This window comes from Phaseolus vulgaris, chromosome 9, assembly GCF_000499845.2.
Source record: "Phaseolus vulgaris cultivar G19833 chromosome 9, P. vulgaris v2.0, whole genome shotgun sequence".
In the NCBI taxonomy this organism is placed as follows: domain Eukaryota; kingdom Viridiplantae; phylum Streptophyta; class Magnoliopsida; order Fabales; family Fabaceae; genus Phaseolus; species Phaseolus vulgaris.
The window spans coordinates 9917838-9932913 of record NC_023751.2 but is presented as its reverse complement, the minus strand read 5'-3'; the positions used below and the strand labels follow the sequence as shown (position 1 = coordinate 9932913).

The 15076-nt window shown below is 28.8% G+C and overlaps 1 protein-coding gene and 1 long non-coding RNA gene across 2 annotated transcripts; one reads left to right on the top strand and one right to left on the bottom strand.

Annotated features, from left to right (window-relative positions):
• The first annotated feature begins 785 nt into the window (after positions 1 to 785).
• Positions 786 to 1231, top strand: LOC137822897 (uncharacterized). The gene is made up of 2 exons (XR_011083022.1): positions 786 to 909; positions 1025 to 1231. It is a non-coding gene; the product is annotated as an uncharacterized lncRNA (long non-coding RNA).
• A 5613-nt stretch (positions 1232 to 6844) lies between these two features.
• On the bottom strand, positions 6845 to 9134 carry LOC137822203 (uncharacterized). Its single transcript, XM_068627101.1, has 5 exons — positions 8724 to 9134; positions 8409 to 8634; positions 7889 to 8325; positions 7457 to 7807; positions 6845 to 7372 (listed from the first exon to the last, which is right to left on the bottom strand). Exons 1-5 carry the CDS (start codon positions 9132 to 9134, stop codon positions 6845 to 6847), a joined length of 1953 nt encoding a protein of 650 aa, XP_068483202.1.
• Between the last annotated feature and the right edge of the window lie 5942 nt (positions 9135 to 15076).

The following is a 15076-nucleotide window of genomic DNA, read 5'->3' as shown; positions in this document are numbered from 1 at the left end:
AATAGAATAAAAAAGTTAAACAAAATTAATATTTTTCAAAATTATCTCTCAATGGATAATTTATAATTAAATAATCACTTTAATTATTTATTTATTATTTTTTAAACTTATAATTTTCTTTCCATTTTATACTATGATAATAATAAATTTAATAGTTTCCTGAGATATATCATAATAAATTTAATAGTTTCCTGAGATAAGAGAGGTGTCTATTAATAAGGGATGATGTGTGTGAGAGACTCTATGTGCATGTGGGTGTGTACAAAATTTAATAATATAATTAATATTATATAAAAGATTTATTATTAAATTAATAACTTATTTAATGTAAAATTAACTTTGATTTTTTTTTATTAACAAAAAATTAAGTAAATTAGGGGATACTTCCGGGTAAACAAACACCAGCAGCTAGTCAAAAACAAGATAAGAAGTAAAATTAACTTTGATATATAACCTATATTGCCTTTATTACATTGATAGATAAGTGTTTGAATATTTATATTAACATGTTTTTAGGTTTATAACTGAAATATTTTACACAAATATCATTAAATAAACTTATCATTATAAATTATATATTGCTGTTATTAATTCATAAATATATAAAAAATATTTATTAAGTAATTGATGTTTTCCACAAACTCCTTCTTAACCATTTGAATGAATTTTTTTATTTACATAAAATATATACACGTTTCAGTATTAGATAAAATAATAAAATAATGAGTACAAATTATAATATTTCCCTTCCTCTCTATATATAGAGTACTGATATATTGTAAAGTAGAGACATAAACATAGAAAGCTAGAGGAGAAAACAGAAATTGATCTAAAAAATGATGTCCAGAAGAATCTCCACTCTGAGCTTTATCATTGGAATTCTGTGTCTTGCTTTGTTCTTCACTTCAGGTAATCAACTTAGGTTGTTTGTTGAAAGTAAAGCTACGATGAATATTAAGTTATGATATTTGAGTTTATATTAAGTAAAGTTACGATGATTTTGCATGGAATTTATTGATTTCAGGATCTGCGAACGTATATTGTCATAAGGAGGGGAATTGTCCAAATCCAATAGCTTGTTACGCTTACTGTTATCAGTTAGGGTTTAAACAATATGGTGGTCTTTGCACTGATAAACGCTTTAATCTATGTTGCTGCATAAATAATACTCCTGTATCTTCCTAATCAAAGGGACAAAAATATAAATAAAGTCTTTCAATTTCAATTTCAACTCATATATCGTTGCATCATTTTTATCACTATTCAGTCTCAAAAATTGGTAAAAGATTTCTGAAATAAACTAAATTTTAAATTCGATTGTTATGTTAATAAAAAAATTAGGAATCTGCAAAATTGATTTCACGTTATCTATTATTATTATTATTATTATTATTATTATTATTTATTATTATTATTACTATTATTAATAAAAAATCATTAAATAACAATCAAATTTAAAAATAAAAAATATTTAGTCATTATATTAATTAAATTAAATTTTTTTTAAGATAAAAAAAATTATTAATATTTAAATTAGTTTTTATTATTAATAAAAAGTTATAAAATAATTTTTAAATAACTATTTAAATTAGTTATAAGATTTTAAGTAAATAAGTACTTTATATTATAAATTAGTCTTTATAATTAATAAAAACTAATTTAAAATATAAATAGTTAGTAACTAAAATAAATAGTTAAATATTAATTTAAATTTTGATTAATAATAAAAATTACATTAGATATTAATAATTTTTTAGTTTATTAAATAGTCTTTAATTTAATTAATATAGTAATTATTTTGATTTTTAAAATTAATTTTTATTTCATAGTTTTTTTTTAATGATATTAGTAGTAGTATTCATGTTAATGAGTAAATATAAAAAAAATTGTTTTATTCATGTCATAGTATGTTTTGGTTTAATAGTATAAAATATTTTGCATTAGTTAACTTGGTGATCCCCAGTGGCTATCCACAACTATTTGCATAAATTGCCTTTAGAAACAATAATATGCATTTTGAATTAAGACTCTACTGTGACTAATTGAAATAAATTTGTAGATTTATTTTATTAATTGGATAAGGTTATATTTATTTTTTCTATAAACTAAGCGTGTGTTTGACAAAACTATAAGCTAGTGTATAACTAATAAGCTAATTTCTTTAAGTTAGCTGCTATAATATCTTAATTTGTATTGATAAATTAATTAATTGAATTATAAGTGTTTGATAAAATTAATTAATAAAATAGTTAGTAAATTTAAATAATATAAAAATAACATAATTACAAAAAAAAATATAAATAAAATTTGTGTTTTTAAAAAAATATTACGTAATTGCAATCTTATACTTTCTAAAAAATAATTAAATTTTTAATATTTGTAGTTTTTATTTGTATAAGTTATTTTATTTAAATGAGTTCGTCTAATAAGTATTAATATTTAAAAAAAAAATTAAACTAAAACTAAAAATAGAGAATAATAAGTCAAAAAAAAAGAATATATTAAAATATTAAATAAGATAAGTTATAAACTATATTAAATATTTTATAACTTTTAAACTTCAACAAATAAATGTTCATTACCAAACACCTTTTACATTCATCAAATTTATAAAGTAACTTATTTTCTTTACTAAATACAATCTATCTCATGATGACCAATTGTGAGACAACTTTATTTGCAGAGATAAAATTCTATTGTTATTATTTTTCAATCTCCATCATATTAGGTTTTATATATATATATATATATATATATATATATATATATATATATATATATATTTCACGTTAACCAATGAACTTTTTATTTTATTATTATTATTATTATTAAATCAGATTCAGGCCCAAAGCTAATATGAGTCACATTATATAAATCAATTTACAATATTATAGAAATTAATTTACATAATTTCTAACATTTTCCCACTTCATAGCACAAGAATTGTTGAAACTGGAAATGCACGGTTCATTAAAAATGGTGAAATCAGTGGGATTGATGCTTCACGAAATGTGGAGATTAAGGAAGTTAGAGTACAAGTTCCTTTAACTAGTACCTCTACTTCAAGTATTGTTGTTCCTAATGTAGTTGAACCACTCAACGATGATGAAGAACAACAAATTAATGATCATGAAGTTAAGAATGAACATGTAGTAGAACAACCACAAGAAATAGTATTAAGAAAATCTCAAAAAGAAAATATGTTATTTCGAATGATTATGTGGTTACAAGAGTCATAAAATGACTTAGGCATTGATAATGATCCAATTTCATTTTCAGAAGCCATCAATGGTCATAATTCTGATAAGTGGTAAGATGCCATGAAAGATGAGCTTAAATCAATGACACAAAATGATGTATGAGACCTTATGGAATTTTCATAAGGATGCAAGAGAGTTGGGTGTAAATGAGTCTTTAAGACTAAACGTGACTCTCATGGCAATATCGAACATTATAAGGCCCGACTTGTTGTAAAAGGTTTTACTCAAAAGGATGACATTGATAATAAAAAAACATTTTCACTTGTTTCTAAGAAAGACTCCTTTATAATTATCATGGCATTAGTAGTTCATTATGATTTTGAGTTGCATCAGATGGATGTTAAAACTGCCTTTTTGAATGAGAATTTAGAAGAGGATGTTTATATGGACCAACCAGTGGGGTTCATTGAAGAAGGAAAGGAGCACATGGTGTGTAAACTTAAGAAACCAATATACAGGCTTAAACAAGCTTCTAGACAATGATATCTTAAGTTCAATGATATTATTGTGTCCTTTGGATTTAAGGAAAACATCGTTGATCGATGTATATATCTGAAGGTCAGTGGGAGCAAGTTTATATTTTGATTATGTATGTTGATAATATCTTGCTTGCAACTAATGATCTTGGTGTATTAAGTGAGACTAAAAAGTTTCTCTCTAATAACTTTGAAATGAAAGATATGGGTGAGGCATACTATGTGATAGGAATTGAAATATTTCGTGATAGATCACAAAGATTGTTAGGCTTGTCTCATAAAGCATATATTAATAAAGTTGTAGGGTGTGTTTGGATTAGAGGGTGTGGGGGAGTGGAAAGTTGAGGGTGAGTGGGAGTGGAAGTGTGAAGAAAGTGTGAAGAAAGTTGAGGTTGTTTGGATTGGGGTATGTTAGAGTGGATGTGTGAGGAAAGTTTATTGGAAATTGTGAGTGATGTGATAGTTGTAAGAATATTATAAATTATTTTGAAGAGTAAAGTTTGTGAGATTACAATTTTACCCTTGTATATAAAAAAGAATAAATAATGATTAATCCTATTTCATATTTTAGTTAATTATAATTTAAAATTAAAGTATAATTATATTATTTAACATTTTATTAATTAAGAATTATTTTTTATTTAAATTAATTTATTTACATAATTTTAATATTATAAATGATTTTATAAATTATGTTATGTTATATATATAAAATTAATTTTAATAATAATTTTCATTATTATGAATAGCAAAATGAATATATTTTAAAAAAAATAGAAATTTCGAATATAACATGAAAATTAAGTAGGTGTCAAAATATATAATATAAAGTCATTACATGAAGAACATAATAATGTTAATTAGAAAAAGAAAAGACATTCCCAGTAATAACATTTGAATCCTTCTTGTGGAGACCTTCAAACGGTTTTCTAGAAGACATATCTTATTCCGTTGTATGATAATAATTTCATCTTTTTCATCGGCAACATCTTCAATGCACCATTTGAAAAAATTACAGCCTAGAACCATGCCACTTCTAATCTGTTTTGAAGAAAACAATAAAATTGAACAATGAATAAGTTTAAAATAACATTCTTAAGTTTGTTTGAAACCTAATTAAATAAATTTTACCTTGTAGTTGGGACAACCCCAAAAATTTTTTCCAGCATTTTTTTGTGTTGTCGCTATTCTCAAAACAGCAAATTGTCCACAATGACAAATAGGATCAACGAAGGCACTTGTGGTCCCAGTAGCATGGGTAAAAGTACCACGTTTTTGCACACTACAACCAGTACAACTAGATGACGACGTGTTGTGATACGCAGACATTAATGACACTTAACCAATGCTGTCGAAGTAATAAGATGGTAAAAAAGTTGCATTAAAAACAATATGATTATGTAAATAAGTAGCATGAAAAGTAGCATAAAACCTTAACAATAACAATGTCAACGTCAAAAATAACAAACACAATTCATCAATGTTCAACATGAAACTTAGAAATAAAAATAACAATGACAATAACATAATAATAACACACTCAATGGCCTTGATGACGTCGAATGTCAGCCAGAGTAACCTCCATTTTGTCCAATCGGGTATTCATCCTTTCCATGCCGGACAAAATCTGATTTAACAATTCCCTTTGAGTGGGGTTTTCCTCCTCAGGTTGACCACCTTCATCATCTTGTGGTGGCAATTCATCCTCTTCATCATCTTCTTCGTTTGCATGTTGTGGTCTACCAAGTTGCCATATGCCATTGACCTGGAATATATTTAATTTTGTCATACTTTTTTTGCCAAAGTAATTATTCCAGCCTAGCATTGTTGCTTGTTCATTGGACAAGTCAAAGCCATACACCTGCAAGATCCTCGTTATCAAATTTGCATATGGGAGAGGCATCTTGTTATCCCGGCATTTGATGATCTGTTGCATTATGTAATGAGGCCAATTAATGCGTACATTATTCTTGATTAACCACATCATGAAAATATCTTCATTCAGCAGTTGTGCATAATTGCTTCCTCGAGGGCACAAGATATGCACCCATGTGTAATGCAACAGTCGGTCATTCATGTTCAGACTACCGACATTTTTCAGATTTTGACCTTCAACATCTTCACGAATCATGGTGGATAGTGCTAGTGCTCGATCAAAATTCACTTCCTCAGGGATCGTTCCGGGGGTTAACTTAAGACCGTCATACTGTAGATGAGCAATGGTCATCCAATCCACTTCTTTGATGTGTATCATTTTGCCGCAAATCTCAACGGCAAGGTGACCAGCAGGTGTGAATTTTGCATTTGTATAAAAAATCCTTACCAAATCCTCATAATACGGAAGATTAATTCCGAGGAAAGGTTGTAAACCTTGCCAATTCAAAAGATTTTGGAATTGAAATCCTGGACCAGCAAAAAATGGAGTATGCATCACTTTTGGTGGTAATACTGCTCTTGCGTGAAAGTTCTTTTCAAAAACCACCATTTGACGCCTGGTACTGAAGTATCTTGAATAATCAAGAACTTCTGGAATCCTCGTTGGTGGAGGAGGAACGTCAACATCTTCTGCTGGAGATTTACCCTTACGGGTTCTGTTACGTTTGTGGGATGATGATGCCATCTATAATGCAATTACTACAATAAATAACTAAACAGAAGTTAACATAATATCATAAAGCAATAATATAACAATGACAAAAACCAAAATATTACATTGCAAATGAAAGTAGGAGTTCACAAAACAAAATATTAGATGTCCAATAACTAACACAGACAGTCAAATATTACATGCCCAATAACTAAGAAAGAGAGTCAAATATTACATGTCCAGCTACTAACAAAGACAGTCAAATATTAGATTAATAATAATTAAAGGTAACCCCACGCAGAGATATGAAATCAATGCCTAGTCATAAAGCCAAACAATTTTGTCATTCGACGCTCATATGGCATCCCAAATAGTTGTTTAACTCTTCCGGGATGGTCACATAAAAACTCATAGCATTGATCCATGAGTTGTTCATCTTGAATGTTTAGCTCCACGAGCATTGCCCAAATATCAGACTCTGAGTACTGGTACGAGGCATGGCGTCGATGGTGGTGTACATGCTAAGCATATAGGTCGTTTCTTCGTCTAATTTCGGCAGCTATATCTTGAGCTGCCGTTGCCTGTGCACGAGCAATATTAACCAACTGAGAGGCATTTTCATTTCCATCCTTCATTGATGACACGCATTGTTGAAGATTAGTATTCAACATTGCAAATTGTTCATCAATGTCGTACATAGTGGGGCCTTTTCTCTTTGATCCTCGGGATGAGGATGTGCCCGCAGAGCCAGCAGACGGCATAGAAGGAGTGTTTGATGGTGTGTCTGAAGGAGTGTCACCAGATTGGAATTCAGCAGCTGGTGATCGTGGGACGTAGTCATCTGCCTCCTCAAAGTTCGGTGGTTCGGGGATATAATCCATATTATTCTCCCCAAGGTTGACATTGAAATTGGTCATGTCAGGAGGTGAATTCATGTCACGGGCTGTCCTCACCCGACTTCCTGTGGCTCTATCATTAGACCACAACTCCTCCATGAGGTCATAATGGCGAATGGGAGTGAAACGCCATTTTGCCGCAGATGGTTTGGCCTACATACATCTCACATATTAGTATATCATTCGACATGTGAAGTTAAATGTTCATCTTACGTAAAAAAGTACTTATCATTGTACCTTAATCAGCTCACTCCAAACTTCGTCCTCGGCTTCAAAAAGTTTAGTGGTCTGGTTCCATGCGAAACCACTCAATCCACCAAACAAATCATGGATTTCCCTCCACCTATCCTTCAGGCTTTTATGCCGGTTCTTCACATTATTTTTCTTAAGACCCGATAAACCAGCCTCATTTAAAGCCATAACTATGTTAGTGTATCCTTGAGTGGTCCAGCTACCATCAATTCTACACCCTTTTCGTACCTCGTCAATCATTGCATTGAGCAAAATTAGGTCCATCTCCGCCGTCCACTTGGTGAACTCTCGATAAGAACCTGATGAATTTGAAGCCACATTTTTTCCGCGATCCATCTAATTAACTTAAATAAAGTTAGGATGACAAACATTGAAAAATGGTAGAAAATAAATTATTTCATTAAATTAATTGTTTACATAATCTTGCCACATTTCGTTTGCTATAGCATCCCTAATATCACACCCTATCCTGTAATCATGTTCACGAGCATGGGTGGTGCTTGGTTGGACATCTTGTTCTAACAATTCATTATCTACTTCTTCAAGCAGAGACTGATCATTGTCGACCCCGCGTAGAAAGTTATGCAGAATACAACAAGCTAAAACAATTTTTGTCATAGTATCCACATCATAATGTGGCTCAGTCCCACTGGCTATAATTGGAAAACGTTTTTTAAGCACCCCAAAGGTTCTCTCAATTACGTTCCTAAGTGATGAATGTCGATGATTAAACAACTCTTTTACATTTTGTGGCCCTCTTCGCGAATATTCTTTCAAATGGTATCTCACCCCGCGATAAGGTGTTATTATATTTCGTTTTAACATAAAACATGCATCACCAAGATAGTATTTTCCTACAAAGATTGTGGAAAACTGGGTTAGTATATATTACTACAACCTTTTAATTTTTCTGCACACCCAATCCCCTATAACTAACCTTCTGGAATAACCAAAGGATCGCCTCGTACCAAAGCATCTTTCAATATCCTTGAATCGGAGGCAGTTCCTTCCCAACCGGCTAAGACATATGTGAACTTCATGTCAAAGTCACAGGCTGCAAATATGTTTTGGGTTGGCCAATCTTTTCTCCCTCGAAAATGAGGCGCATCAGCACGTGCAACCTTAGCACGTACATGACTCCCATCTATGGCCCCTAAACAATCCTAATGTAAACAAAAATTCATAACTTTAATTAACCACAAACTAAAGAAGACATTACACATAATTTGAAGTAATGTTTTTATCAACAAACCTTAAAGTAGGGGAAAAATCGACTGTTGTTAAGGATGTGTGGTTCTACAACCGTTCCATTTGGTTGAATTAAAAATTCTCCCTCCAACCTTAAAATGGCACTCAAAACATTATGAAAGTGACGGGAAACTGTTTCTCCAGACCGATGGAAAAAGAATGACACACTTCGATTCTTCACATTATGCCCAATAATGTGCAGAAATTTCGCTACTTGTTCTTCCACGGTTGATCGATATGCATCTTTAACAAGTCCAGTTCCCCGTATTCGTTCATATAATTTAATGAAAGCTTTTGGTCCCATGCGAATAATGTGACGAGATTGTTCAGTGTGAACCAAGTACTCCATCAATTCTTGTCTGCGACGCTCTTTTTGTGGTTGGGACTCACTGATACAGTTGCTTGTAGTAGGCATTGTGCGTAACAATTTCAATCCAAAAGCAATCATACAAAGAATCATGACTGATGCACCTTCATTATTTTTTTTTATTTGTTCTTCGATTTGTGAAATTAAGTTCATGTTTGTCGCAACAAGATCGTCATAAATTGCAACTGTTTCCTCAAAGTGTATCATCTCTGCCTCGTCATAATTTCTTTCCGAATTCATACCGAACGCGGTTACCGTATCGGTGTAAAAGTACACCAATACAGTTACCCTAAAACGTACTTTTAATTAATTTTAATAAAAAAATTAATCAAAATTACTATATCATTCAATAACATAATTTAATCAAACAACAAATAAATATAAACAAATAAAATAAAATAAAAACCTAAAATTTCTATTTCTACTTCTAAAAATATTCATTTTAAATACATAAATTTGTATCTTTGTAATAATTTATGTACAATCTAAAATAATATTAACTACAGATTATTAATTTTTATTTGGATTCTGTAAACTGATTTTTCTTTGTAATAATTTATTATCAATCTAAAATAAAAAAAATTTGACTTTTTAAATTAGTATAACATTTTTTTTAACATTTAATTCTAACACCAATAATTTGGGTGAAATACAAATTAAAAAAAAAATAACTCAAAATGATATTTCTACTTTAAACTTTTACTGTTTTTTTAATTAATACAACATTTGTATAATGTTTTCTATTATAACATTAATAAATTATGTTTAATCTACAAAAATAAAAACCCTATCAAAATATTTTTAAAATTTTAATTCCATTCTGTCAAAAAAAAACAAATTTAAATCTGTTTCATAAAAAATTCATTTTGAAATAAATAATTATTTTCTACATTTATAATTAAAATATCAATTAAAAATAGCACTTCTAAAATATCAATTACTTTTTAAAAAACCTACAAATTAAAAATTTCTATTTCCACTTGTAAAAATATTCATTTTAAATACATTTATTTTTATCTTTCTAATAATTTATGTACAATCTAAAATAATATTAACTACAGATTATTAATTTTTATTTGGATTTTGTAAACTTATTTTTCTTTGTAATAATTTATTATCAATCTAAAATAAATTTTTTCTGACTTTTTAAATTAGTATAACATTTTTTTTAACATTTAATTCTAACACCAATAATTTATGTGAAATACAAATTAAAAAAAAAACTCAAAATGATATTTCTACTTTAAAATTTTACTGTTATTTTTAATTAATACAAAATTTTTATAATGTTTTTTATTATAACATTAATAAATTAGGTTTAATCTACAAAACTGAAAACCCTATCAAAATATTTTTAAAATTTTGAATTCCATTCTGTCAAAATAAATTTTTTTAAATCTGTTTCATAAACATTTCATTTTAAAATAAATAATTACTTTCAACATTTATAATTAAAATATCAATTAAAAATAGCACTTCTAAAATATCAATTACTTTTTAAGAAACCTACAAATTACACATTTCACATTATTCCACTTGTAAAAATATTCATTTTAAATACATTTATTTTTTTCTTATAACAATTAAATCTTATAACAAAAATTACAAAAACATTTTTTTTAATCTTTTCAACTAATAACATTAATAATTTATGTCCAATTAAAAAAAAAATTAACCATACAGAATACAAATATTCATTTAAAAAAATTATCTATTCTCTTATAAACAATTAAATTAAATGTTAAAAAAAATTAACTTTGTATATTTATTATTATACAATATTTCAGTTTTCTTATACAATATTTATTAACTTTGTATATTTATTATTATACAATATCTATTCTCTTATAAACAATATTTATCTTAAATTTTTCACTTTTCTTTAATCACAACAACATTTTTTTATTTGATTTAATTATAACATTAATAATTTATGTTTAATATAATAAAAAACATAAAATTTACAAATTTCTGTTTCGATTCTCTAAATAATTCATTTCATAGAAATAAAAAATTTTCTTAAATGTTAAAAAATTAATAACTGTCTACGAAAATTAAAACAATAAATCAACTGAAAAAATTAATTTAATTAACTAAACTCCTTAACATATTTAATTAACTATCTAGTAACTACTTAACATAATTAACTAAACTAAACTCTAAAAAAATTATATTACAACAACAGCCTTAACATAATAAACTAAAATAAATTCTAAACAAATTATATTACAAAACCATAATCATAAATATAAAACACAAATTAAATAAAATAATTTTACATAAAAAAAAATTAAAACCTGAAGATAAGCACTCAACAACAGCAATAGGATGCCTTATAGGAAGATCAACACACCTGAAAATAACAGAAAACAAATAAATTAACAAACATTTTTATTTCAAAAATTCAAGAACATAATCGATTATGGCATCACTTACACAAAGAGGATAATCGATTATCAAAGCATAATCGATTATGTTAGTAGGCAAAAAACAAGCATAATCGATTATCACATCCCATAATCGATTAGGACCCCTTTCACACACATCAGATAATCGATTATCAAAGCATAATCGATTATGCTGCTAGGCTAAAAACAAGCATAATCGATTATCCCAAACACATAATCGATTATGAGCCATTTTACACACTATACATAATCGATTATGCCTGGAAAATTTTGCAGATTACACCATAATCGATTATTTTGCCTGTGATATTTGAGCCATAATCGATTAACCGTTGAATGAAACATATAAACTCACCTCAGATGAACCAGATGAAGGCACAGATGAATCCAGAGATGAACACACCACTTTCAGATGAATAACCTCTACGTTAATGAAGCCCCTAACACACACTATGACTTACGAATCTCTCCAACTACACACTCTATGCTTCGCTCTCATTGCTTAGGCTTCGCTTATCTGTGAATTGTGAATGGAGGAAGCAACGTTTATAAAGAAACCACGAATCTCACACACCTACCTCTCACCCACTTCATTGATGAGGTTTCAAACTTTCACATGGTCAATAGATTCCTGAACCAAGTCAGGAATCTCTTGCTTTTCACTTGGCATGCATGCAGAGGCACTGTGCTTCTTGAATCCAACAAAAAAGTAAGGGCAAGATTGGAAATGCGTGGTGATGATTTGGCACTTCCACTGCACAGTGAAACTTTCTCTTCAGCTTTCAGAAGAAACAACATTCCCTCAACTTTCTCTTCAGCTGCACTCTCACCCGCAACGAACCATGGAACCAAATGGGGTGGTGTTGTGACTTCCGTCGTCGACAACAGTACCACCCCTGGATCCAAACAAGGCATTAGAGAGATTCGGAATGGATAAATGTTCAACATCTCCTGTTCTAATACAGAAAGGAGACAAATTTAGTCGCATGCAATGTCCAAAGAATGATTTGGAACGAAAACAGATGGAGACTATCCCTTATGCATCAATTGTTGGGAGTTTAATATATGCTCAAACATATACAAGACCAGATATTAGCTTTGCAATTGGTATGCTTGGTAAATACTAGAGTAATCCAGGATTGGATCATTGGAAAACTGTGAAGAAAGTCTTAAGATACTTGCAAGGAACGAAGGATCACATGCTTACTTATAAAAGATTTGATCATCTTGTGGTGATTGAATATACTGATTCAGATTTTGCTGACTCTGTGGATACACGAAAGTCTACATTTGGTTATGTGTATCTTTTAGCCGGAGGAGCGATTTCATGGAAAAGTGGCGAAACACTCAGTCATTGTTGCATCCACCATGGAGGCTGAATTTGTGACATGCTTTGAGGCTACAGTTCAAGCTAATTGGTTGTGGAATTTTATTTCAGGAGTTGGAATTGTTGACAGTATTTCCAAACCACTGAGAATTTATTGCGATAATTTTGCAACTATCTTCTTTTCTAAAAACGACAAGTATTCAAATGTGCTAAACATATGGAATTGAAATACTTTGTCGTTAAAGAGAAAATTCAGAAACATAGAGTGTCAATAAAACATATTAGCATTGATCTTATGATTGTTGACCCTTCAACAAAAGGGTTGTCGCCCAAAACATTTACTGGTCATGTTGAAAATATGGGCATTATGTCTACTAGTGAATGATGAATATTGTTATCAATGCTTATTTGACACTCTGAGCTCATTGATAAATAAAAGTTTCTAAAATATATGTTTTCTACTTCATGTATATGCATGCAAATTATGTTATGGAAAACAAATTATGTTATTATTGATGAAAAATGACATTATGTTTGAACCCATTATGAATTTCTCATGATAAAGTCATATTAAGGAGAAAGAATGATATAGTAGTACATGGAAGGAAATGTGTTGATTAAATGACATGTTTTTTATGCTCTAGAGTTGCTACACAATTATGAAGGAAACATTGTTTATCATATGGTTTCTGTTTTGGTTTGTAGAGGAAAATAGGGACTGATAGCTTTAGTTTGGTGGTGTGCTTCTGTCAGCAGCTGTTATAAGCGAGTGTTAGTCCCTGTACCTAAGGATTCAGTTGTATTCTGCTTGTAACCCTTGGGTGTTTGTGTGGTAGACCCTGCATCATGCTTCTCTTTTGTAATAACCACCACATACCAACTTTTCTGGATGCTTTGTTTTGGGTGTGTTATGTGTACGCTGTGGTAGTTGGTATAAGGGTTGGGACACCCCTGAAGTGTTTCGTTTAATTTACTTTATTCTTTGTTGATAAAAAAAAATGACATGTAACCGCCATGACTCTTATTAATTCACATAAGGTCTTTAAATGCGCATTATGATTTATGTAATTATTAAATCATGAAAGTATTATAGCTCATACCCTTTTGACTTTGTTGGATAACCAATTAAATATCCACTAATTGTTCTTGCATCCAATTTCTTTTCTTGCGGATTGTATATTTTAATTTTTGTCGGACATCCCCAAACATGCAGGTGTCTCAAACTAGGTTTCCTACCTGTCCACAATTCAAAAGGTGCCTTTTGAACTGCCTTACTAACACTATTCAACTGATACATGACAGTTTTTAAAGCATATATCTACAATGATATAGGTACAGATGAATTACTTATATGCTTCTAACCATATGCATTAAGGTTCGATTACGCTTTTATGAAACATCATTTTAGAAAAAATAAATAAATATAAGAACAATAATAAAAAAAAAATATTGCATAATATTGACTCAAATGTATCCATAAAAGTTGGCAAAAATATTTTTGTAAAACAATCACTACTAAAAAATCATTAAATAGAAACAAATTTTAAAAACAAAAAATAATTAATTATTATATTAATTAAATTAGATACAATTTTTTAGATACTACAAATTTTATTGATATCTAAAATAGTTTTTATTTAATCAATATAACAATTAATTAATTTTATCTTTAAAATTAATTTCTATTTAATAATTTTCTTGTAGTGAATTACTATTTACATTTATATTTATCATGAAAATAAGATATAGTTTTCTATGGAACTTATATGATTATATGTGACTTATATTCTTTGAATTTTAAATTTAGAATCTTACACTATTTTTTAATTTTTTTATAGCTTATTGTGTAAGAAAAAATTAGGAGTATGTAAAACTTTATTTCATGTTGTCTATTAAGTTATTATCTAAAATATATTTTAACTTCTGTTACACGTTAATAAGAAAATATACAAGGAATATTTTTGCGTTCACATTAAATTGTATTTGACTATTTGGTTAAATAACTAATTAATGTATTAGATGAGTTAGGTATTCACAATAAACCAGCCAGCTATATATTTTTACCTTCAGAGGTGATTTCAAAATTACAAAAATAAAAAGTTTTGAAAAGGTTGGGAGCAAGGGAGGCTTTTCTGCGATTTTAGAAAGTTACAAAAAATGGAAAGATTTTAATAAGGATTTTCTTCCTTCTTTATAACTATTTACTATTCTTAATTTTATTTATTTTAAATATGTTTTATTAACTACAGTAAGTA

Bases quoted from the DNA above. Each gene is read 5' to 3' on its own strand.
- LOC137822203 (XM_068627101.1), bottom strand. From the start codon at position 9,134: ATGCCTACTACAAGCAACTGTATCAGTGAGTCCCAACCACAAAAAGAG. The intron at 8,635-8,723 runs GTTTGTTGATAA...TGTTTACATTAG, and splicing joins GATTTTTCCCCTACTTTAAG to GATTGTTTAGGGGCCATAGA. The intron at 7,808-7,888 runs GTAAACAATTAA...TAAGTTAATTAG, and splicing joins ACGAAATGTGGCAAGATTAT to ATGGATCGCGGAAAAAATGT.